The 26,896-nt window shown below is 41.2% G+C and overlaps 2 protein-coding genes across 2 annotated transcripts; both read right to left on the bottom strand.

Moving 5' to 3' along the window:
* Positions 1–8,087: 8,087 nt before the first annotated feature.
* LOC111885702 (uncharacterized) lies at positions 8,088–8,876 on the bottom strand. The gene has a single exon (XM_023881946.1). It carries the CDS (start codon positions 8,874–8,876, stop codon positions 8,088–8,090), a length of 789 nt encoding a protein of 262 aa, XP_023737714.1.
* Positions 8,877–10,552: 1,676 nt separating this feature from the next.
* On the bottom strand, positions 10,553–12,043 carry LOC128132836 (uncharacterized). Its single transcript, XM_052769826.1, has one exon. It carries the CDS (start codon positions 12,041–12,043, stop codon positions 10,553–10,555), a length of 1,491 nt encoding a protein of 496 aa, XP_052625786.1.
* Positions 12,044–26,896: the final 14,853 nt, after the last annotated feature.

The raw sequence follows: 26,896 nt of genomic DNA, 5'->3' as shown, positions 1-26,896 counted from the left end.
ACATGAAGCTAAAGAAACATTGGAAGCCTATAATTGACCATTTTTATTCTAAGCTCTCGCCTTGGAAATCGAAAGCACTATCCTTTGGAGGAAGATTAACCTTAGCCAAAGTTGTCCTGGGCAGTCTTCCGTCATATTATTTCTCTATTTTCGTGGCCCCAGTGGGGGTCATCGACCTCCTGGAAAAAGATTCGTAGACAGTTCTTATGGGGCGGGAGCGATAACAAGTATAAAATTGCTTCGGTATCGTGGGAAAAGATCATTGCTCCAAAGGAAAAAGGGGGCTTGGTCTTGGATCTCTCAGGGCCTTCAACATATTAATGATTGTCAAATGGTGGTGGGCATTAAAAACAAATAAAACAGCCTTATGGAGTCGTGTAATTACGGGTATTCATAATCTGAAAAACAAACTTGCTAATGTTTTATCGAAAAGAACTTTTGCAGGTGTGTGGAACAATATTGCAGAGGTGGCGAATGAATTAACTAAAGTTTGGATAAGTTTCCGAGACATTCTAAAGAAGAAAGTTAAGAATGGTAACGATACCCTCTTCAGGATGGATGAATGGTGTGATGGCGAGCCACTAAAGGATCAATTCCCAGAACTATACCAACTTGAAAGGCGTAAAGCTTGCAGGATTAGCCAAAGAGTGCAAGTGGAAGGCTATACTTGGCAATGGAGATCAACCCCTGCAACTGGTTCCCAAACTCATAGCTTTCAGATGTTGTATGAGGCCATTGGTGAGTATCGACTTTCTCCAGATCCAGAATCTTGGATCTGTCCCTTATCGGATGATGGTATTTTTCACGTAGAGGAAATCAAATTAAGAATCGATAATATAGAGCCGACAATCAACGAAGTAATCATCCCATGGCTTCACGATATCCCTATAAAGGTCAATACCTTTATTGTCACAACTAGAAATTTTCGTGCCTTGTAACTACAACACTTAAGCCAAATTATGAATCAAAGACATAAGAGCATGTATGATGCATACTCTATGACAATAAAATTTCAAACAAACACCCCGTGCAAGCATTTCAAGTAGTCAATAAGCAATTGGAAACCCTAGGAGTTCTTGTTTAAGTCCATTTTGGACTAGGAATTCCTTATTGGGCCTAATGGACCAATAAGCTTCCAATTTGACCATCTTGGGCTTAGAACTCTTAAATGGGCTCTAGTTGGACCCACTTCCATGTATTTCAATATTTTGGGCCATATTGGGCCTAAAGTGAATTAAATTAATTACATGAACCATTTTGGGGCATAATTTACCTAATTTAGCCCTAATAGGTCATAAAAATTATATTTTGATTTATTTGAGTCAAGCATCATCTAGCTTAACTATAATATGGGCTTAAGGGCAAAAAGCCCAAAAATCTCCTCTTTCCCTCTCCATTCTCGGCCCAAGCCCAAAGGAAGGAAGAGTTGACTTTGTGTGTGCCACCTCACAATTATTCAAGGGACTTCCATGCAAGAGGACTCATACTTACATGCACCATCCTTTCACACATCTCTCTTCTCTCCTTTCTTCTTGATTCTCGACCGAACCCAAACACACACACACACACACTTCACTCAAACTCTCTCAAAAGAAACTCTCTCCACTCCTCTCCAAGTGTTCGAAAATTAGGAAGCTTTCAAGGAGGTTTTTCGCACAAACACATCATCTAAGGTAAGTTGATGTTAGATCCATAAGCTAGTTATTTCATTCCATTCAAGAATCATCTCTTAATCCATTCAAACTTATGATTTAGCACCTTAGAAGCATCCAAGTTCGAGATCTTCCAAGGAAGGTTGCTAGGGCCGAATTTTTCTCATTTCTCCTTCCAAAACCGAAACCACACCCAAGGTGAGCTTCATGCCCCCTCTTTTTCGGTTTTTATGAGATTTTGTGGGGGAGAATACAAGCAAATGTGTAGATCTATGACTAAATGTATGCCTTGTGTGATTTTTATGCTTGTATGTATGATCTTATGTGTTTTGTGATGAATATGTTAGCCAAAAAGAACCTAAAAACCGAGATCTACAATATGAGGAATGAACTAAACATAACTTATACCATTTTACACTAATCAAGTCTAGAAAAATAGTTTATTTGGTTAGAATGAACATTTTTGGACTTAAAACCCATTTTTGGGCTCAAATTGTCAAAAATACAAAACTAAAGGCCCAAAACGACAAATGATAATTTCTGGAGGTTGAAAAGAGTCCAAACAGTTTCTAATATAAATGTTCTGAATATCAACACTTTTGAGGGGCTTAAAATGTAAATTTTGAACATAATGGGCTAAATTGGGCTTTTCGGCCCAATAAGCCCCAAATTGCGAGATTTTTGAAATTGAGGGGCTGAAAGTGCAAGTTTCTGTAAAACAGGGGATTACAAGTGTAATAAAACTATTTCAAGGGTCAAAAATATTTTTCAAAGTCAAAATGTATCAAAAATGCAAAATTTTTCCATTTTGGGCCAAAACTGTAAAGTTGCGAAAATGAGGGTTCCAACCGAGAAAATTCCATTTTTGAAGGACTTAAGCTGTTTAACAAGTAAATCTGGGCTGAAAATGTCTTTTCAATAAGTCTTGATACTAAGTGTCAAGAAAAATGGTTTAAGGACTAAAATGGAAATTCTTTTATATAAAGGGTTAAAAGTGTAAATTTTATCCAAGAAGGGTCATAAAAAGGTAAACTCTTATTTTTAAACAATAAATCCCTTAAGATAAAATACGAGCACCACGGCTACCGGCGAAACTTAATAACAAATTCACTTTCAACACCAATATCGTTACCAAACGAATTGATTCGGTCTCGAATCAATAACGAATCAAAAATCAATAAACAATAGTACTTCAATAAACACGCGAAATTTACGAGAAGTCAATATACAATCTTTGGGCTTGAAAGTTTCAAATCGTGCTTGTTGGGCCTAGCTAGCCCAATAACATGATCTTTAGGCTCGAAGGGAACGCGCTTACATGTTATTGGGCCTTCTATGACCTAATTTCATGTAAAAGGACTTTTAATAGCTTTATTGTGCTGTTGGGTCCCAAGGGCCCATTGGTACTGCTAGCAAAGTCGAGAAGTCAAATGCGAGTCGGGCCAAGTGCCTTTCGCATTCCCGATAGCCTTGAACGACTTATGGAAATAATGGGGGCTTCCTACCTTCCTTTCTCCTCGGTTGTGGGGCTATGAGAAGTCAGGGTGGTTGGATTAAGTGAGTAGTACGGACGAAGCCTAAGGGATCGTTTGTATCTGGTAGTTATAAACTAGTCATCTTCATTAATGCGTGATTATAAGGACTCACAACCCATAATTATCCAATGTCACCTGGAATTATCGGAAACAATCGTCGTATCGATATAACAATAAACAAGACACGAAATTTTATGTATGAGGAAAACATCGGGTTTTCCCGGGAAGTTCAACACTTTTACCTAAGTGATGTATACAAGGTTTAACAATTATACATGTTTACAAAAATCGACAAGCATACTACGGATCTCCACACTTTTTCTTATATACAATATTCGTTTCAGAAAATATCGGATTTTCTAGGTTTTCAAACTACACAAAAATCATTATTTTTCAAACATGACTTATGAACTCACCAACATTTCATATGTTGACGTTTTTCCAAAATACTTGTATTCTCAGGTAACAGGTAAATTGAAGAATATGTATCCATTGATGTCACGGTGTTTTGATTAAATTAGTATCGAACGGTTTAAGTTATGGAAATGTAATGTTTAAAACAATGTACTGAATGTAAACAATATCAGTTGTAATAATACAATGCATGGTGATGAATGATGTTATGATTCATGTATAATCATTGTGATGGTATTCAATTGAGTCACAATAGCCCTCGGACGTTTCCGCCGTCTGGTTCGGGGGTGTGATAGGTTGGTATCAGAGCTCTGTTTATAGTGAACTAGCATATCTAACCACACATTGATATGCAACTATAAACTAAAAGAGGGACTAACACAACTCTGAACAAAACAAGTAAAACATAACAACAAAAACACCATTGCTTGTATTAGGAAAAAGAACATAACACCGAACAAAACAAGATAATGCTAGTATCCCGGTTAATCCAGCACTGTTCTTAGTTGTATCAAGGAGCGGATGTAGCCTGATCAACTACATTCCCTCCAAGGTATAACTATCACACGTCCTGAGGAGATCGTGATAGCTAGGGAACCTAAAAACATACCCCTTTATCACAAAAAGAGAACATCTGTTTAGTCTATACCATAGTTGCAGAGTCATAGGAGTAATGATAATTCATACTGATGGAACCTTGTCCCGGATGAGACCTTGCTTCTGACTCTGGGATGAGATCTTCTTGGTTGCCTAATTATAACTGCAAGATCACAAAGAACAAGGGCCGTCAGCCGCTTCCCGGGAGGGGTTCCCGGGAGAACGCTCCGACGGTCAAGTTAGGATGACTTTAGGGTTTGTGTTTGTTCTCTCAAGATTGGTTAGAGATCTTACCTCGCTGGTCTTGTGTGAACATCCTTTTATACCTAGCACTCTTGCGTGGTCCGTACCAGACAGGATCACTTTTGGAGGAGACAAGGCCAGAGGCGCTGATTGGAGGGTCGTGCGCCCTCAACCGCTAGAGCACTCTCATTGGCTCCTACGGTAATGCTCTGATCTTGCCCTTTGTCTCCTGACCGTATCTTTTGTCTTGGAGCAAGGAGCGTTACTTGGCGGGCGCGAGCCTTCCGCCTGTCCGTTTCGCTCCCCGGGGCGCCAGCGGGCGCTGAGCCTGGCTGGTGTGCCCGGTTCTAGGGCTTGGACGCGGTTCTGCTGTGCTGACCTAGGCACACCATCAAGTCCCCCAGTCCAGTAGCCGTAGCGTTGTAGCGCTAGTTACGACGTTCTGGACTTAACTGATTGACGCGTGTCCATCGTTACTCCACTCTTTATGGCGACGTGACCGCGCTTGACTGCTAACGGTTACGTCAGCGGTTACGTCAGCGTGTCAGACATTTGAATGTCCCGCCTCTTCCTTTTCCTTTAAAGGGGATTTACAGAGAACGATTCTCGCCATTTCTTCCCTCTTTTCCCTGCATATTCTTCTTTTCTCTCCTTTCATGGCTAGTCTTCCCGGAATTGTCCCTTCTGCCGTTGAGTATCAACAGTTGGAGGCCACTTATGGTTTGTCTCCTTTAGAAGGTGTAGAATTTCCCTCTGCTAGCTCTAGCATCTCTTCTCCCCAACCCCCCCCCCCTGGAAAAATTGGGGTTTTCCTAAAAACCTTAGATATTGGCATACGATTTCCTTTGACAGATTTCCAAGAGGAGGTTCTTCAGAAGGATGGCTATAGTCTTCAGATGTTGACCCTTAATGCTGTCAACAAAGTGGTTGCCTTCGAGATGATCTGTAGAGCCAATGGGTATGTTCTCGACTACTTCGTCTTCAAGTTCTTCTTCCGGTTCTGCCTTACCGGAGATAAGTGTACTTTTTCGGCCCGGCGAGGGGGACATGCCCTAGTTCCTGATGGGCGCACCCCCAAGAATTGGCAAGACAAATGGTTGTGGGTGAATCAGGAACTGGTTGGGAGTGGTCGTTATCATGCCAATGCTTTCGCCGATACTGTCCCTAAGCTCTTCCCTCACAATCAAGAAGTCGCCGATTACCTGAAAAGTGTGCAGGTAACCGCTGAAGATTACTCCGAAGCGCTTCTGTCCGGGGTAGGGATGAGCCCCTCCTGGAGGCGTCGTGGCAAGATGGCGGTGTTCTACCCCGTCATTGATGGTGAGTGTCGCATTCGTCCTGTTTCTCTCTTTACTTTACTTTTTTGGTGTTTCTCTTAACCGCCTCCATGTGACTTACATTTCATTCTACTTTTCTTTAGGTGTTAAGTCTTCCTTATCCATGGATGAGGTGTTGCGTAAACGCTATCGAGGCAAACTGGAGTTTCATGAGGTGGATCTGTTCGAGCTTCTTCCCCCTCCTCGTCGGTCAGACTGTCTCAAGACCCCTTCTCCTCCTGTCCCTCCAGCGGGCTCGTTGGCGTCTGAGGGAGATCCATTGCTTGCCCGCCCAATTTCCTCTGTTATGCCAACGGGCGGTGCTCCTTCCCCTTCCCCGGAGGACGGTGAGGACAACAAAGAGGGTATCATTGCTAACGTTTGGCGGATGCAGGCGAAACGGAAAGCTATGCAGGCGATGGGTGAGCCGGTGACTGGTGCTCCTCCTTCCCCCAAGAGGGTGCATACTAGGCGCAACTTTTCTCGTCTGTTGAGCTCGATGAGTTCTACGCTAGTGAGCTCCACCTCCGCTGGCGTGGTTGTGATTCCCGATGATGACGTGCAACAGTCTGAGGGAGTCAATAGGGCGACTGAACAACCAGATTTTCTAGATTTTTCTTCAACCCCTTCTCCAAGTGTTCTGTTTGTCCCTTCCAAGCTTTCTCCCGCAAAAGGCTTCGGTCCCTACGGGCCAGTTACAGTCTCCAAAGATGGTGGCCCTGGTGATGGTGCTTCTGGATCGACGATTTTTGTGCCATCTTGGGATCTTCGCAACGATTCTCGTCTTTCTGTTCGTGCCAATGCCTTGGAGTTCTCGCGCCATGTCTTCCCTCCAGCTACAGTGGGGGATATGGATGCGATGGGTAGCCCTGCCCTTGCTCACAACATGGCCTATGCTGCTGCGCAGGTGATGTTCTATCTTTTTTGCAGGTTCCCGGTGCATCCATAGCCTTGGCAAGATGGAGGCTGCTCATGCCACCTATGGATCGCGTGTGGCAAGCCTGGAGCACCGCCTGGGTGAGCTTGGCGACGATTATTCGCTCAGCTGAAAAGAAATATGAGTTGGTGGCATCTGAGAAGAATGTTCTTGATGAGGCTAGGGATGCATTGGAGGCCAAGGTTGATTCTCTCACTCAAATGAATGAAGGTTTAATGATCCAGGTTGAAAGTCTCGAGTATGACGCCATTGACCGTGACAAGCTAGTGTCGTCGCTGCAAGCATATGTGTGCGCTGCTCGTCGAGACTTGGATTGGCTGTTGCAAATCGGTGTTGTGCGTATCGTTGATAAGCTGATGGAGCATCCTGACTCTACCAATGCTATCATTCTTATCCGCCATGATGCATATATGGCTGGGGTTGAGTCAGTCCAGAAAACTTCAAGTGGTGGTGAAGTTGGGGAGGCGGGTGTTGGTTCGCTGTCTGTCGGGCCTGTGGTTAGCGTAAGTGATGCTCTGTTGTCCTTCGCTAGCATAGATCACGCAGGTCTGTTGGGTTCCGGGAGAGATGGGTATTGATGGTTTGCGAGAGTTGTGTTCTTTTGGTTCAGAGGGCACTCCTGAGGATGTTGCAGGTCGTGATATGGTGTTTGTGAATGACATTAATGTGGGAGGGAATGGGAATGATCGTGGTGCTAGTGGTGATGATCGAGCAGGTGTTAGAGGTGATGATGTTGATGAAATGGTGGATGATAGGGAAGTTTCTGGTGGGTTGGCTGGGAAAGTAGGTAAGGATGATGTTGTGGAGGGGGCTGTGGTTGGTGATAAGGTTGTTGGTGATGGTTCGGAGCCATGATATTTCTTTTTTTTGCTTAGTCTATGTGTTTTTCTTTGCAATGGTTGAACTGCCAAGAACAATGTTTATATATATATATATATATATATATATATATATATATGTTTGACATGCACTAAGCATTATCTACTATCTACTTTTTTTTGTTTTGTGCTTGGCTTATTCGTTTATTGCATATTGCTCAAGATGTGACAAACATTTTGCCTTGTTTTTGTTGCCATTGACACACTAAGTGTTCACATTGAATGCACTTAGCACTCATCATTCAATCATTGGATATTATTACACTAAGTATGAGAGATCAGCAATTGCATTATTATTTAACCGCGGGTTTTTTAAATACACTAAGTATTAAGCTCATGTCACTTATGCATGAAATTCTATAAATGTCGAGTACTAAACTCATGTCTTTAAACATAGAAATACACTGAGTATCAATTCTCATGTCACTTAGCATGGATAGACGTACTCTAAGTACTCTAGGGTGCAACATACTCAATGGAACATCAACCAACTAGGGTTACATCTTTCCTTTTCCTTAGAAAAAATATTTCTTTAGGTTCCTAGCATTCCATGTTCTTGGAATGGGCCTTCCTTCCATCGTCTCTAACACGTATGCCCCATTCTTGTTTGCCTCTGTGACCTTGTATGGGCCTTCCCACGTTGGGCCCAGCTTTCCCTGGGGTTGTGCCCGACTGGCCTCATTTTTCCTCAAGACATACTCTCCCACTTTGAAGGCCTTCTCCTTTACCCTTTGGTTGTAATACCTTTCTGTTGCATGTTTATACACAGCTTGGCGTACTCCCGACTCTTCACGTTTCTCCTCTAGGATATCTAAGTTTATCCTCAGGTCTTGTGTGTTGCTTTCCTCATCTTGGTTGGCCACCCTTGGCGTATTCACTACCACTTCCATGGGGAGCATGGCTTCGGTCCCATATGTCAAGCTGAAAGGGGTTTCCCTTGTGCTTTCCCGTGGTGTAGTCCTGTATGACCATAGCACCATTGGTATCTCCTCTGCCCAATTCCCTTTTTCTTTGCTTAACCTCCTTTTGATCCCATTGACAATGGGTCGGTTGGACACCTCCGTTTGACCGTTCTCTTGAGGGTGTGCCACTGATGTGAAGCGTTGGCTTATCCCTTTGGCAGTGCACCATTCTCTGAATGGTTTCTCAGCGAATTGCAAACCATTGTCGTTGATGAGAACCTTAGGTGTTATAAATCTTGTCATGATGTTTTTCCAAATGAATTTTATCATGTGCCTCCCAGATATGCATGCCAGTGGCTTAGCTTCAATCCACTTTGTGAAGTAATCCACAGCTACCACCATATACTTCAGCTTCCTTGGTGCTTCTGGGAATGGACCCACTATGTCTATGCCCTACTGGTAGAAAGGCCATGGGCTAGATATGTTGCTTAGCGGCGTCGGGGGTTTCGCCTGGACTTGGGCGTAAGACTGACACTCCCAACATTTCTTGGTTACTTCTGTCGCGTCTTGATGTATCGTCGCCCAGTATACCCCCATTCGTAGCACCATTTCGTTCAAATCCCTCGCCCCTTCGTATGCGCCTACCTGCCCTGAGTGTGCTTCCTGCAATATCTCTCTCCTCCTGGCTTGATCTACACATTTTAGCCATGGAGACGTGAATCCCTTCTTGTACAATTCCCCGTTCACCATTGCGTATGAGGGCGTCTTTATACGTATTTTTCTGGCCTTGTCATGGTCGTTCGGCAACACTCCTCTCTGGAGGTATTCCCGAAATGGTGTCATCCATGTGGGTCCAGCAAGGGTCAAGGTGTTCACCTGCTGTTCATCAATGCTTCTCTCCCGGAGTACCTCCACTAAAACTTTCTTTGACAGGTGGTCAAAACAAGTGGACGCTAGCTTGCTCAAAGCGTCTGCCCTCTTGTTCTCACTTCTGGGTATCTGCTTGATTGTAAATTGGCCGAATGATCCAACCAGTTGCTTTACCATCTTTACATACTTTCCCATTCTTTGGTCTCTTACCTCGAAACTCCCATTGACTTGGTTCGCTGCTAACCTTGAGTCGGTTAGTGCTGTTACAGCTTCGCACCCATCCGTTTGGCGAGTCGCAACCTTGCGAGCAGCGCCTCGTACTCTGCCTCGTTGTTCGATGTATGGAAGTCGAAACGGAGGGCGTAGGTTACCTCTTCTCCTTCTGGGCTAGTCAGGATCAGCCCCACCCCTGAGCCTTCCCTGCTGGATGCTCCGTTTGTGTACAGGGTCCATGAACCATCGCCGGTAGGGGCCTCTTCAACTACCCACACCTTTTCTTTCGTCGGGTTCCCTCCGTCAGGAATTTCTAGTAAGAAATCAGCCAGCGCCTGCCCTTTGATACTTGTTCTTAGGCGGTAGTTTATATCGTGCTCTCCCAGTTCAATTGCCCACTTGGCCAGCCGACCCGACGTCTCCGGCTTAAGCAAGATCTGTTTAATGGGGTAGCTTGTGAGTACCTCGATTTGATGTGCCTGGAAGTAACGCCTTAATCGTCTCACAGCGTAGATGAGTGTCGGCACCAATTTTTCCAGCGTGGGATAGTTGAGTTCTGGTCCCTACAGCGCTCTGCTAACAAAGTATACCGGTCTCTGCTCCCCTTCCCTTTCCACAGCCAATACCGATGATATCGCTTCGCCTGATGTTGAAAGATACACTTGTAATGTTTCTCCAGGGATGAGGGTTGCTAGAGTCGGCAGCTTGTGCAGTTCTTCCTTGATTCTCTGGAGCGCCTTCTCAGCTTCATTCGTCCATTGGAAATTGTTTTTCTCGATGCATCCCTATAAGGTGTGGAACAGTGGCATACCCTTGTCGGCATATTTCGAGATGAACCTGCTTAGAGCTGTGAGCTTCTTATTCAGACCTTGTGCATCTCTAAGAGAGTTTGGGGTTGGCGTCTCGATGAACTTGTCGACCTTGGTCGGGCTGGGCTGGACGCCTTGTCTAGTAACATAGTAGCCCAAGAATTGCCCCTCTTCCACTCCAAACGTTCATTTGGCTGGGCTTAGTTTCATCTTGGCCACCTCTAATGTCTTGAAAGTCTCTTCGATGTCTTGCAGCATATTTTCTTCATTTGGACTCTTAATCACCATATCATCTACATACACGTTAATATGCCTTCCAATCTGCTTGGCGAATATCGAGTCGACTAGCCGCTGGTATGTTGCCCCTACATTCTTTAACCCGAAAGGCATCTTGGTGTAGCAGAACGTGCCATGGTCTGTATAGAAGGCTGTTTTCTCTTTGTCTTCTTTGCTGATCAATATCTGGTGATACCCTTTGTATGCATCCAAGAAGCATTTTAGTTTAAATCCCTGTAGCGACTCTACCTTCTGATCGATTTCCGGGAGTGGGTAGTAATCCTTAGGGAATGCCTTGTTTAGATCAGAAAAGTCGATGCACATGCGCCACGACCCATCCTGCTTGCGGACCATAACTGGGTTTGCAATCCACGTTGGGAACATCGCCTCCCTTACTATTCCGGCCTCCGTCAGCTTAGACACTTCTGCATTGATCGCCTTGTTACGGTCTCCTCCTTCTACCCGCTTCTTCTGCTTAACCTCTTTTAACCCCGGTTTGATCATTAGCTTATGTTCAATGACCTTCCTTTCTACCCCCACCATATGCGTGGGGGTCCAAGCAAATACATGTTTGTAGCGTTTGAGCAGATCGACCAGTGCTCTTCTTGTGTGGCTTGGGAGGTTGCTTCCAACATTGACCGGCTGGTCGGGGTATCCCTCATTGATTACCTCCTTACCCTTTGCAGGATTGCCCCTGGGCCTCTTGGGCCCTTTGGTTATTTCTGTTGGCTTCATAACTGTATAGCACCGCAATTCTCTGGGCGGGGTGGCCAAAATCGTGGCTTCGCCTTTTGGTGTGTCGAATTTCATGATCCCATGCATGGTTGAAGGTACGGCCCCTAGCTTCAAGAGGGCAGTCCTCCCTAAGATGATGTTGTGCTCCGCCGAGTGTCGAATGACCACAAAGTCTATCAGGGCGGTCTTCTTCCGCTGCTTGTCGTGGCTAGTGATTGTTAAGGGGAGGTGGATCGTGCCCAACAGCCACCGGCTGTGTCCGGTGAATCCCACCAGCCTACCTGTCGTAGGTCGCAAATTGTCTTTCCAGCGATTCGGAAGGAGCCGGAAACAATGCTCATAGATGATGTCTGCTGAACTCTCGGTTTCTACATAGACCCTATGGATAGTCACGTCTTTGATGGATGCCTGTATTATCAGAGGGTTGTCACCTTTCCAGCCGTCCGGACAGGGATCCTGTATGGAGAACGTGAGAGCGTGTGCTGACGGTTTAACAACGACTTGCTCGCCTCGCTGTTCCTCCCTACTTCTTTTGCTACGTATCATGAATATCTCCTTGGGCTGAACTCCTTCACGGGGTGGACCCTTGGCGTTCTCAGCATCAAATTTGGCGCGTAGGCTTCGCGCCACCTCCACCAGGTCTCCCTTAAGTTGTTTCTCCTCCATCTCCTTATTTAGTACCAAACAGCTAGCTGTATCATGCGTTTTGCTTTTGTGGTACTCACAGTACCGACTCTTAGGCGACTTGGCTGGCTGTTGTTTCTCAGACACTGCATATACTTCTGGGCGGCGACCCCATCTGTCGTCTTTAATAAATGGTCGGAAATGTGGCGGTGGTCTTCTTGCTTAGCCATAGTGTCTTCTTCCCCCCGGAAATCCGTGTGGGTCGGGTGGTGATGTCTAGTCGCCATAGGATTCAAGTAGGCCTGCTTGGCTGCTTCACCATCTTCCTGCCGTAGGTATCGCTCCACTCTTTCTTTCAACTCAGCTCGTGTTAGAGGCTTCTTTCCCATGAGTTTTTGCGAAAGGGCCCAGGAAGGAGTCCCCATGTGAAAGCACCAGCAATGAGCCCTTCGTCATGCCCCGGTACATCCAACGTAGCGTTTATGAACCTTGTAAAGTATTCTCGAACAGTCTCCCCCTCCCTTTGTTTACAACCTATAATTGAATGAGAATCGCCTTTGTATTTACGTAGCTACATGAAGTTGGTGAGGAAGAGGTACTTGAGCTGAGCGAAGTTCGAAATGCTGCCTGGTTGTAGCGTTTTGAACCATGTGCCGGCGTTGCCATCGAGCGTCGTCGGGAAGTATGTGCACCAAAACTTCTCGTTAAGCTTTAGCGACGTCATCGTCCATTCATATGTATCAATGTGGCTATCTGGGTCGGTAGTTCCATTGTACGTTTTAAGCGTCGGGAGATTTGTAGTGTTTGGTATTTCGTAATCCAACAACTCTTTAACAAACGGAGATGTTATGCTCCGGGAAAAACCATCCTGGTTTGGAACAGTCGACATCCCTTGCTGGTATTGAGAACTCATTCCATGTTGTAGGGGCGTAAGGTAGCCTGAACTTGGTCCATAAAAGGGGTATGGCTGGAATGGTAACTGGAGGGGATAGCTAGTGGAGAAAGGGTCCATGGATGTAACAGGGTTGATCATTATCAACTGTTGTAAGCTGTTGTTTGGGGGAATAGTCGGTCCAGTCCATGCTCGAACCGTCGGGTAGACGGGTGGTGAATGGTTCATCATGGTTTGTGCCAATGGTGGTACTAGCGTTGTGGAACTCTGTCCACCAGTCGTCTGGAACGATGTAGGTGTTATGAATGACGGTGAAAGGTTGAAAATATGGCTCGACGGAGGTGCAGTTGAGTGGACTGTTCGCGCCTGTTGCAGTGGCAGCGCAAAGAACGGCGGCATCTGAAGCTGTGTAGGAGAAAGTAGCTCCACCGGAGTTGTTCCTTGCTGAAAAAACAACGGTTGCAAAATATTTCCGGCCGTTGTTGTAGAACTTCCTTCGCCCAAAACTGGCCTGTTGATCGTTGTAGGCGGTGGCGTTTCGTCCAACGTCGTCATGGGACGTATGGGACTAATTGGTAGTCCCCCACTACCGTTGGACGCCATTGATGCTTGCTTTCGTGCTTTTGTTTGTGTTCTTCGTCTCACAAATGGATGGCGCCAAATGATGGAACCTAGCCCCGGATGAGACCTTGCTTCTGACTCTGGGATGAGATCTTCTTGGTTGCCTGATTATAACTGCAAGATCACAAAGAACAAGGGCTGTCAGCCGCTTCCCGGGAGGGGTTCCCGGGAGAACGCTCCGACGGTCAAGTTAGGATGACTTTAGGGTTTGTGTTTGTTCTCTCAAGATTGGTTAGAGAGCTTACCTCTTTGGTCTTGTGTGCACATCTTTTTATACCTAGCGCTCCTGCTTGGTCCGTACCAGACAGGATCACTTTTGGAGGAGACTGTTGGGTTTTGAGCATTCTAACACTCCTAAGTGTACATGCAACCCTAAATACCTTGGATCTATGTTTTCTCTATTATACATGAAAATAAGAACTTCCAAGGTATTATCCTAATCTAGCATACAAAATAATGAATATAACAAGATAGAATACATACCTCTTTCATGTAGAAAGTCTTCATGAATCTTGAGTGCCAAGTGCCCCAAGTGTGACACCTCAAATGGTTCACACAACACCAAATACACTTGGAATAACTTGAGAGAAATCCACAACTCATGAAATTGGCTAGCCCTTCACTAGATTGATACTAGTGACCGATTTTGTCAAGAATAAGATCTTTATATAGTGTTACAATTAGGGTAAACCCTAACTGTCATGACTTTCCATTTCCTTGGATCCATGGGTTCAAATACACCATGGAGCATCCATGGACCATCCTATGGGTTTTAGCCCAACCTAATTATCCATGGAGCATTAGCCCACTATACAAGTATGGATGATTTACACAATCAACCCATATGTTTAATTAGTCTTCTTTTGATCACTTAATTAATCCTAGATTAATTCTTGATCAATACTAATTAAATAATCTTATTATTCTTATTATTAATATACTAGAACTTATAATATATTAATGACCATAAGTGTCTTATTTCTCTCATTATAGTCTATCCAAGTGCATGATGCCATGTAACCCAAATGGACCATGCCAGGTCGGGTCAAGTCTTACCAATTATAGTTATGGACTTAGACATTAATCCAACAGTCTCCCACTTGGATAAGTCTAAAACTATTATTGCGTATGACTTCAGGAACCAACTGGCAATCGTAGCTCTCAAAAGCTTCTGTCGAACTCTGACCTTGTACATGAACTCTGACCTTTGTCAATGACTTGTGCATTAGATAAGGGATCATATATTCCTCCATTCTGGATATCATATGAACTGAGACATGGATTATAATCATTCTCTCTGTCCATTTGTTGTTTCCCGATTTCCGATTTATGACGACTGACTAATTGAACAAATCAAATCAGTCCTGGCCCGGCCGAGCACTTCCATTTGCCATCATCAAATCATCGAGGGGCCCACAGATATCGCTCTTATCCCGAAGGTAAAAGGAATGGATAAACTTCGACTCATATGGCTTGTTCTACTACTTGTTGAATCATACACAAAGGCACGTTTTATAGCACCGAGTTACCAAATGCGTTTTCGTGCAATCAATGTACAACCAACTCATAGTAACAACTCATATCTCTAGGTTTGAAGAATATAAGATATTATCGTCTCATGATCACTCGTGATAAAATCCATGATGTGATTCCAATGAGCGCGAGTTGAATCCAATACTCAGAACTTATGAGCACTCATGAGTGTTGTAGCCCTTTGTCCAACACCTTATACCTCTACAAGCCAACCCATGACAGTCTTAATTCATATCTACTTCCAACATATGACCGACTGTGGATGGTTTGAATAACTTAGTCATTCCGGAAGAATAACCCAGTTTATTCGGGAAGTCAAAACATGCAAAGTGAAACACAATAATAATTGAATCCAATATGGTATCAAAACCTATGAACATAAATAAAACACCTTTTATTTATCACCATATGATTACACATTATTCATTGTATACTGTTTCAGCTATCAACTTTATTCTTGAATTTAAAACAATAGTTGTCCCATGCTCCAAGCATATACACTATGTTTTCTAAACACTAGTCATGCCACACACCAAGTATGCATACTATGTTTGTCTATGATCTTCACTTTGTGAGCTAGATCAATTGAACATAACTTCAATGATCCTCTTTTCACAGTCCCAAATCCTTACTGCAAATGCAAGAATTCCAAACTCATGTCATTTACTGAAATCTGTTAGATTCTAAACTTATATGCATTGATCCTCTTGTAATGATTATGCACAAAGTTAGAAAGACTTGACAAAAATCATTACAGATTATTCCAAAGGAGATCAGCTCCTTGGAAACATCCTTCTTGCACTAAGTTTCCTAATCTTAAACAAATTGAAAATTCTAACTTTGAAACATTTCCAGATTCCATTTTGACTAACACTTCTGAACAATAGTTGCCTCCTTACAGATTATGTCAATATGGTCCTTCTAGAATTATCACTATACTTCCAACTGTCCTTGAGCAACCAATCTTTGGCAAACCTTAGATTGTCCTCAACAGTTGTTTAATCCTTTTAGTCATATCCAGTTCTAAACCTTTTCCCTTCTTAATGCCCCAGGCATTTGGAAAATTTTAGAATGGATGAATATAGCACATGTAATCGATCCTATGTCCGAAGCATATGGGACACGATTCATGATGTCTCACATAAAGACTAAACCAATCTTTTGCTATAATATTTCCATTTCAATTTGCCAAGTTCTCATAATTCAGATTATGAAAAGGGATGTCGTAATCATAATCGAATTTTAGAATGCAAACAATGGACCCATATACAGAATTTCCTTATGTTGAGCCATTCCAACATGAAATTCATATATATTTCCTTGACTAAATGATTAAAACCTCACGATCTAAGCTTATAGATTTGAGATGAAGTATAATTTCCTCTCCCTTAATTATAGCAAAACAACTTTTTCCCAATTGAAACATTTTGTTTTCTATAATTAACATTGCTAACTTTCAACCTTTATCATAATTATCATGCTCCGACTAACATGATGATTATTAGCATAACACTTATGCTCCCACTAGCTTTGACATGTACCCAGAAATCAGCTGACTTTCTTACCAAAGTTCAGATTTCTAATACTAGATTGTTTTGATAAAACTTTATCAAAATCATACACCTTCCCTTAGATAGCAGACTTGTGTGTCTAAACAATTATGAAGAGGGATGCTGTAATCATAATGGTTAGACCTTTTTTCCACTTCTCACAAGTCCAGGTTAGTGTGCTGGTAAACCACACACGCTCCACTAACGACTTTGAGAATGCAAATATCACAATTGCTACCTAGCTAAAATCTACTTAGTGAAAGTGTTTCCTCACCATCATTTTCATGAATCGGAAAGAAACCTTATGACACTTAGACTTAATGGTGTATGTGTTCTTATCCATGTGAATTGTCAAAGCCATAGTCACAAGACAAGAATAATGACAAATCCAAACTCATATGGACTGAACTCAATCTTAACTTCTTGCCACCTGGCAGCTCAAGGGCCTGTCATTGCTTCCAAGTTGTTGCGCAACAAATTGAGAACTCTAAGAACTCATATGCAAAGCCAACTTTAACTGGAATGGGCACAGAATATGTCAACACGATAGGTTATAAACCTCAAGTCGTGTGCTAGTGAAGAAATTCAGGTTTTATTCTTGATTAGTTCTTGAGACTTTCAAGACCTTTAAGACTCCCACTGTCCTCTTGACATATAAGACTTTCTTGTCAGATATTCAAGAGATAGTGTGGGTTCTAATCAAGACAACCTCTTCACACAATTGGCCTAAGTTAGTCTTTGTTTTATCCAAAACATCACAACTTACCAATTTCAAATGTACAAGAGTAGAAAACTTTTACTCTTACATTTGACAAGTGTTTTAAACCTTCTTTAAGACATGTCACTCAAGTTACAATCTTGGAGTATGACTCTAAGACTTGTATTGGAACGAAGTATGACTCATCTTCTTGATTTAACCATTTCAACAATTCAAGATCCCTCTTCTTAGTCATAAGAATGCACTAAGATTTCCTTAGAGAACTAATTTTGATATGGTTTCTTAATCATTAAGATGATCACAAAAACTGATACTAAAGTACTCTCCCATCTTTTCAGATTTGAGAAACTTTTATCCTTCTGCCTTATTTGATTCTTCTTATTCGCTCTGTCATACATTGGAACCTTTTTCCAATGTCTCAGAGTTACACTTAAGCTTGTAAGTATAATCATATTTACTGAGCTTTAGTAAGCTATGACGAATAGTCTTATCGATATTTTGTGGTGGACTTAATCAGTGCACAAGAATGTGTACTCGATCCCTTAGTCCATTACTTGACTCACACATCCATGTGAACAAGTTGTTAGTTTTAATTTTCCAATAATTGAAAATTCTCATTCATCATGCTATACAACTTGCATGATTCCAAGCTCCGGTCCAATTGAAACTTGGGTGATGAGAATCTTTCCTTATTTGGTAAATTTAGACATTACCACAAATGAAAGAATCAATTTCATATTTCCACTCTTGCTATTAATGGAATCATATAAGCAACAATTTTTCCTCAAATGCCATTGTAAGGATATTTTAAAATAAATAAAATCTAAAATTTTCTTTTATTATAAAACTTTGCGGAAAAACTTATCCTTACAATCCATATGAAAACTTGTTGTTATCTATTCCTAAGCAATATCTCATAACTCCTAATAAGTAGCTCAAGAATCCGATCTTCAAACCATGCGATAGAAATCCATCTATGCGAACAGATTCAGCATATTCTTTCTTTAAGTTTCTTCACTTTTCTTTGATTCTTAAAACATCAACATGTGACCCAGTCATATCATGTATAAAGAATCTCAGAATAGAAACTTAGCAGAGTTAGATAGTGCACTTTACCTGAAGTAGAGTTAAACTTATTGACTTCAACATCCTTAGGTAAATTTGACAGATTCGTAACCAATGTCCCTTCCTTTGGAAATATAAAAATATGGACCCTTTGATAATGGTACACGGGACTATCACAGACTTAGCTTTTCTCTTTACCATTTGGTCAACCCAGTTGAATATGGTCGATCCCTTTCCACTGGGAAGAGAGAGCTTTTCTGGATTTCCTGTATCACTATTGTCAATGTCCATCAAGTTTTAAGAAGTTGATCTTAACAAATAGATAAGATTATTAAAGGTCTTGTCATAGTCTGTTTCATAGGTGTCCCAAAGGAACTCACTATATGACTTAGAAAGTGATTGAACCACCAACTTTCTCAAGACTTTGACACCCAACTCTCCCGACTTGTCAATATGTGACTACATCTCCAAGATGTGATCACACCTAGACCTTGCCTTGCCAATAGGGCTTGAGTGACCTTAAACTTTTCAAGAGCTTGTGGGTTGGGGAGAATAATTGGAGGAGGTGAATGAAGTATGATTTCCAAGGGACATCAACTTCATTTAGGAAAGCTTGTTTCAAGAGATTTTGGAAGATCATAAATGTCTAAACCAGACATCTTTTGGGAGATATTCAAGATAGTTGATCTTAAGTCCTTAATATGACACCCAATATGAAATATTAAGGCTAGGACCCTACAAACTATTTTATAACTTAGAAGAGGGATGCCGTAATCTAAGCTATAAAATATTTGAAGGTAGGTGAATGACGATTCACCAATTTCCACCAAGATAAACGAAATGTATTATTAGGTTTTAATTGGTTTTGAAACTCCTAGATCTTTTGAGATTCATTGAACTGTTCAATGGCTTGTTTCAATCTCGAGTGTTCCCTTCAGGTTTTGTGATTGGGATGTCGAGGATCACAAAACAAGGTGTGAAGTAACCATGCAAATTACTTGGTACCCTTAAGTGTTTACCCCTCAATAGATGTGCCGGTTAACCACACATGCTCCATTGATACTATGATAAACATTAAGTTACCCTTTGCCTACCTTGTTAAATACGAGTTAGTGAGTCGGTTAACCACACACGCTCCACTAACCGACTTAAACAAAGTGCAAAGTGTAATTTCATGGATTAGCACCTTATTCACATTTTCCTAAGTAACAAAGATTGGGTATTATTAAGAGTTTAGTTACTTAGTATTTATCATTAATACTTTTAATGAAGGGAGAATTATAGTCCTGTCAAACCCGTTCGGCTAACGACCCTCCACCAGTCAAGCAAGCGGTGGGTGAGAGTGGACACCCATTATGTTGCCATTTTATAGGCAACAACCTTATACCCACCTTATAGACCGGTTTCGTGAATGAGGCATACTAGCGGTAAGACTGAATTTACTCTTATACGTATATATATATATATATATATATATATATATATATATATATATATATATATTATTAACTTATAATATTATAAAGTATAAGGGTTGAATTTTAACTCTTTAAAATTCTAAGGGCTAACTTGGAATTAAAGTATTCATAAGTGAAAAGTTTTCAAATTCCAAAACTTGAGGGCAAGTTTTGAAACTATTCAAAACTAATTAATTCCATAACTTATGTGTTTAAAGTAGTTTTAATCCAAAAACTCTTCAAGTTCCATAACTTGAGGACAAGTTATGGAAGACTTTAAACTAATAAAAGAATTAACTTTTCTTTATTTTATAACTTATTGAATTAATTAAGGTTACAATTTCTTTATTTAATTTATTATTTAATGAAGAGACTCTTGGTCCTCCATAACTTGAGGACAAATTATGAAGTCATAAACCCATTTAATTAGAACTAGACTCTTCATTTTTGTAACCTTTGCCAACTATTATGAGTTTTATGAAACTTAAATGTGACTTTTCATATAACTTGAGAACAAGTTACGAAAACACATTTTATAATCAACTCTTAGATTAATTTGGATTGAAAACAACTATTTCACTCAACTTTTCTATTAATCTAAGCAACTCATAAGAACAAGATAATTCAAATCAAACTTTTTCATGTAATTAGTCTAAACCTTAAACTAATACAAAACATGAATCTATTGACAATTATCTTTGAAATTGGATTAGCATGAACATTACCACATCAAAAACAAGTTTATAAGTCCAAAAACATCTTAGGGTAATGTTCCTAGTCCAATTCCTGCCAAAAAAGTCGAATTTATGCTGTCTGGGGGTCCAACTCGTCGAGTGCACGAACCAACTCAGCGAGTTGGATGCTTTTTGCCTTGGACTCGGCGAGTCCATACATGGACTCGGCGAGTCTGCTGGGCAGATGATATGTGCATAATTGGTTCATATTAAGTATACATTATTATTCATTTATTAGCTAAATTATTGCATATTATGGACAAAAGGTACCTAAAAGTGTTTAAATTATGTTTTCCAGTCCAAAGATGAAGCTCGGAAGCGAAAGGAAGCGGGAGAAACAGTTAGAAGATCGAGGATGAAATAAAGAAGAAAAACACTAAAAATGGCACTGACTCGGCGAGTCAGATCGACTACTCGGCGAGTCCAAACGAAGAATCGAGAAGATAATGACTCGGGATCCCAGAGAGTTATCACAATACGGGGAATGTGAGAGAGACTCGACGAGTCACCACCTGACTCGACGAGTCGGTTCGTATATATAAAGATAATTCCTCAGAACGATAGAGGGGAGTTTTGGAACGATTCAGGAGAGTTTAGCTGCGATTGAGAAGGCAGAAAAACCCTAGAAGATGACGAAAGAAGCTAGAATTCAATCCAGGAGAGTAATTGAGGCAAAATTTCATCATTCCACTTATTCTTTTGTTTTATCATTATGGTTAAGCAATTTGACTTTGTTTGTTTGCTGTTATTTACTTCAATTATGAACTAAAACCTTTAGAGTTCTGTTTGGGGATACAAAGTTGACAATATGGTTTGATTGATTGGTAGGATTAATTCTAAGTTGGTGAATTTTTGTTATTTTAGCTTGCTAAAGAACCTTGTGTGTGAATAATAATTAATTTTCTATTAATAGGAAGATAATTGATTAGCATGAACATCTATTGATTATTAACCTCATATGCTATGTGATCACTATACCATATGTCTAGGATTAATGAATATGAAACTAGAATTAATAAGAAAATTGAGTAAATCCATGTGCAAGCTTGTAAGATGACCATCAAACAAGAAGTTAATTAAAAGAATAAATTAGTTAACTATTGCAAGTCTAACTTAACCCGAATAATTAATCTAGTGAATTTAATTAGATTAGACAATTGGCCACTGTTTAAGTTAGTTTATTTGCTAAGGATTAGGGTAGTGAATACGAATCTAATCACTTGAATCGGTAACCAACAAAAGAATTAATCCATTGCACCATTACCTTGAAATTAACCATAGAGTCAACCAAGTTGAACTAAACAGAAGTTCCTTTCCAATTATTGAATCTAGTTAAGTCTTTATTTTCTAGTTCTTAAATTAGTAATAGTTAGTAAGTTTCTAGTCTTGTAAAACTAGAGAAAACCACTACTTATTAATTAACTTAGATAAAATTAGTTTTTAATTTTAATTTACCGTTCCCTGTGATCGATACCCTGCTTATTTAGCTATACCACAATTAATAGGTTCACTGCCTTTTGTGTGTTATTTGATAATTAAAAGTAGGTTTAAAACTAAGTGAGTTTTCACACATCAAGTTTTTGGCGCCGTTGTCGGGGAACGGTTCTAAAATTAATATTAAATTCTAGTTTAATCGATCATTTGTGTGGGATTTATCTTACACAAAGTTATTTACAAAGTAATTCAGTAAGTAGAATTAGTTTCAATAAAATTCTGTTTTTAGGATAACTATAATTTTTTTTTCAGTTTTTGCCTTGAACTCGCCGAGTGCATTCGAGCAGACTCGGCGAGTACATCGTTGTTTCATTTTTAATTTTTTATTTCGTTTTTGTTCTTTTTACGCGTTTTGTTTCTTTTATTTTGTTTGTTTACAGTTGTTTCATGACCCGAGGATCTGATACACCTCTGGTCCCCCCTCTTGAAGACCCGGAATCCGCGCTAAGGAAGAGCAAGGGCAAAGCCGTTGGAGAATCCGCTTCGTCAAAGAACTCGCCACTTAAAAACTTAAAGTCCGTTTTCAGCAAGAAGAAGAGCAACAAATCCGAAGCATCCGGTGCCTCATTGACAGTTGAAGAACCAATTCAAGAAGATATCGAGTACGAGACCGAGGAAGAAGAAGAGCATACTTACGAGCACAAAACCGATTCCGAAGAAGAGTTAGCTATCACAATGGCTAACATTGATGAAGTCCCCATGGGGGAATGGAAGAAAAGGATGCGTGATGACACTGGGCCGGGACTTGTGCAACCCGCAATTCCCGCGACCGCTACTTTCGAACTAAAAGGCCATATTCTCGCCCAAATCAAGGAGATTCCTTTTTACGGGAAGGATCACGAAGACGCTTACAAGCACTTGGACGAAGTGAATGATGTGGCCGATTACTTCAACGTACCGAATGTTCCACGCGAGACCCAACTTCTTCGCATGCTTCCCGTCACATTTAAAGGAGCTGCAAAAGATTGGTTAAAGTCACCTCCTCCCGGATCGGTCACCACATGGGCCAAGATGAAAGAAGAGTTCATAGACCATTTCTGTCCGCCCTCCAAGATAGCCAAGCTAAAGAAAGCCATTGCCAACTTCGAGAAACAACCCGGAGAATCTCTTTATGAAGCTTGGGAAAGGTACCTGAGCCTACTTAGAAATTGCCCACACCATGACCTTAATAGCCAACAAGAGGTCTCCATCTTCTATGATGGAGTCAATGTCACCACAAGGCAATTGCTTGATTCTCAAGGCCTGCTCACAAAGAAGGCGCCCCCGGTAATTAAAGAATTAATTGAAGACTTCTCTAAGCACTCTAGAGAATACCACAATCCGAGAAACGAAGTAAATCGGGGGGTAGTGAACGCGGCAAATGATAGCATGGCGGCGGTGATAGCTAAGCTTGATAGTCTAAATCGAAGAATGACAAAAATGGATCAAACAATCCATGCTATTAGAGTAGGATGCGAAAATTGTAGAGGGCCCCATCTCACAAAGGATTGTGATTTGGATGAGAATGAAAATAAGAAAGCTCAAGTCTTCTATTCAAGTGGCGATCGATATGATGAAAATTGGCGGAAACCTAAGAAGGAATGGCTACCATACGAAGAGTATAAGAAGGCAAAGGAGGAGAAATACAAGCAGAAGGAGAGGGGACTATACCAAAAGGAAGAACTGGTAGAAAAGAAAGCCGATTTAGAAGAGTTATTCACTAGATTCATAGCCGCGTCCGAAAAAAGACACAATGATCACGATGCTGCCATACACGAGACCAGAAACATGCTAAGGAATCAGCAAGCATCAATTCTCAACATTGAGAAACAGCTGGGGCAGCTTGCGCATCAAGTGAATGATAGAAGACCGGGTCAACTTCCAAGTAACACCGAACCCAATCCAAGAATGGAGAATGTAAGTGTAATAACCTCCAGCAGTGAAGAAACATTTACAGAAGCACTGAGAATCTCCAAGAAGAAGGCAGAAAAAGTAGAAGAATCGGACCCAGCAAAACCCGATCTGACTCGCCGAGTCACTCCATTGGACTCGATGAGTCCATGCGTAAATGATAAAACTGTCAGTTCTTTGAAGCCTTATAATCCTCCTCTGCCATACCTAATCAAAGCCATGCCTGCAGAAAAAGTAGAAGCATACAGAACCTACATGGAGCATGTTAAAGCTTTACAAGTTAATGTGCCATTTGTGGAAACAATGCTCCAAACACCTAAGTACTTCAACTTGCTTAAGGGTCTTTTTGCTGCAAGGAAAGATTTGGCTGAAGTCGCGGAAATATTGATGAGTGAGCTACCTGAAAAGAAGGGTGATCCGGGAAATATTGTGATTCCATGCCAATTTGGTAATGAAGTTTTCACCCGAGCATTAGCTGATTCGGGGGCAAGCATCAATCTGATGCCTTTTTCATTCTTTAAGAAGTTGAGTTTACCAGAACCAAGGCCGGTGAATATGAAGATCCATTTGGCGGACAAGACGATAATTCATGCACAAGGCGTTTGTGAGGATCTTCTTATAAAAGTTGACAAGTTTATTTTTCCAGTAGACTTCGTGGTAGTTGATATGGAAGAAGACCCCGAAATTCCAATTATTTTGGGGAGATCATTTTTGAACACCGTGTGTGCTTTAATTGATATATGTGAGTCTACATTGACATTAAGGGTGGGTGATGAGTCTGTAATGTTTAAAGCTATTCCAGAAGCCAAGCAAGAAGAAGAAAAGAATGAAGAAATCTCATTTATCCAAATGGATGATGAGATATTACAAAAAGAGCTTGCACTTTTGCTAAAAGAAGATCCAAGCAAGTTTTTGATACACTCTGAAGAAGATAGAGATGTTAACAAGGACTTGGAGGAGTTAGAAAAGCTACTGGAAGGAGCCAACTCAGAAAACACCCAAGAATTGATGGAACCCGATCAGACTCGCCGAGTCACTTTAATGGACTCGACGAGTCCAGTCGAATTTGACAAAGACTTAGCCGACTTAGGTCTGTTTGTTACTAGTTCTTCACCTACCTTGGATTTAGATATTATTCATGATTCTTTAGAAGAACAAACAACAAAAGGAGGAATGGGAATGAAAGTTCAATACGCCGATGTAGCATGTCTTGATACGATTCCGTTTGAAGATGGGTTGAGCACAGGAAAGGATGAAGATACAAAGGAAAGGAGGGTGGAAGCTGATCAACCATTCACTACTAAACCTAAAGCACGAACCATCACGAAATATGAAGTAATTAAATTTAAAGAGAAGGAGGTGCAAGAGAAGGTGAAAAAGAATGGGGTAAAGAAGAAAAAGAGGAAAAGGGAAGCCCAAGCAGCTGAGGATGATGCTGTGAAAAAGAAAAGAGATGCATTGAAAAGGGCTTACAAGAAGAAGATTCACGCTTACAAGACCAAGTACAAACCACAAAAAGTTAGGCGTGCGCTCCTGATGCTCGAAGATGACGAAACGCAGATGGGAATGAGTCTAGCTAATGACTCCTTAAAAAGAAGCGCTTAACGGGAGGCAACCCGTTGTTTAGAGTTTGCTTTCTTTTACTTTTTTTTTTATATTTTTGGTTTTGTTTGATTAGTTTTTTTCCGAATCATCGAACATGTCTGCTTGAGAATTTGCATGGACTAAGTGTGGGGTGAAATGAAGATTCTTTTCTAAACAAATGAGAAAATTTTTAAAAATTTTTAATAGTTTGCAAGACACTCGCCGAGTCTGACCATCACTCGACGAGTCCATTTAGAATTCAGAAGGAAGTATCATCGGGACCAGACTCGCCGAGTCTGACCCTGACTCGACGAGTCGGTCTTATTCACAAAAAAAATATTAACTTTTACAATCGGTAATTAGGGTTTTCACCCTAAAGTTTTCAGTTTTCTTTCACACACACTCGTCGTGCCTCCTTTTCTCTCCAATTTCTCAAGCATTCATCTTTTTCCTTCAATTATTCTTCGAATCTTTCAAGTACCATCTCAAAAGGTAATGAATTTCTTCTTGTTTTCAGTTAAGAAAATGATTATAAGGCTATCTATGATAGAAATTGCATGAAAAAACCCGTTTTTGAAAAGTAGTAAATTGCTAGGGTTTTGAATTTTTCATGAATTATGTTGTTTTGAATGCTTATTCTGGCCTTAATACCTTAATAATATGTGCCTAGACAAAACCCTTGACGTAATTTCCAGGTTCCATGGTCCAATTTCCATTCACCCGCCGACTGACTCGTGCAGTTCTTGCGACTCGTCGACTCGGCTATGGACTCGACGAGTCGAGTCGGGGACCATCTGCTTGATACGTTTTAATCTGTGTTTTCTGGGTTTTGCATTTTTGTTTTTGCAGAAATCATGTTCAGAAGGGGGCAAAGTTCCAGTGGCCACCAAGGGGACTTTCCTTGGTTGAATTTCCCACAAATCGAGTCCGCTTCAACATTGCGGAAGTGGAAGAAGAAGCTAACTGACATAAAGAAGAAAGAGATCTACGTGCCCAACCGGATAGATTGGGATTGGTTACAAGGAGTACGCTATGAAGAGGAGCTAGCTCCTTATCTTTTAAAGGAGTTTCACCATGAAGGCGAAACAATGATTTGCGACGGGTGGAGCTGGGTCTTCCGTATTCAAGAGTCGGTTTATTTGGAGATGTGTTTGGAGTTCTTCTCCACGGTATCTTTCACCGGGGGAGTGGATGTTTATCACCCGTCAAGATTTAGTTTCTGCCTTGGGGGAGAATTTCATCAATGCTCTGTGGTGGATCTTGCCTGTCGATTAGGGGTTTATGATCAACCCTTGGTCTCAACACCCATCTTTCGGGCCTTTTTGGCACAATCCCACATGGTGTTTCCCGAAGGAGT

Source organism: Lactuca sativa, chromosome 3 (assembly GCF_002870075.4).
Source record: "Lactuca sativa cultivar Salinas chromosome 3, Lsat_Salinas_v11, whole genome shotgun sequence".
Lineage (NCBI taxonomy): Eukaryota > Viridiplantae > Streptophyta > Magnoliopsida > Asterales > Asteraceae > Lactuca > Lactuca sativa.
Note: the sequence above shows the minus strand (reverse complement) of the source record. Positions and strands in the feature narration are given on the sequence as shown.

Excerpts from the sequence above, each read along its gene's own strand:
- LOC128132836 (XM_052769826.1), bottom strand. The coding sequence starts at position 12,043 with ATGGAGGAGAAACAACTTAAGGGAGACCTGGTGGAGGTGGCGCGAAGC.
- LOC111885702 (XM_023881946.1), bottom strand. The coding sequence starts at position 8,876 with ATGGTGGTAGCTGTGGATTACTTCACAAAGTGGATTGAAGCTAAGCCA.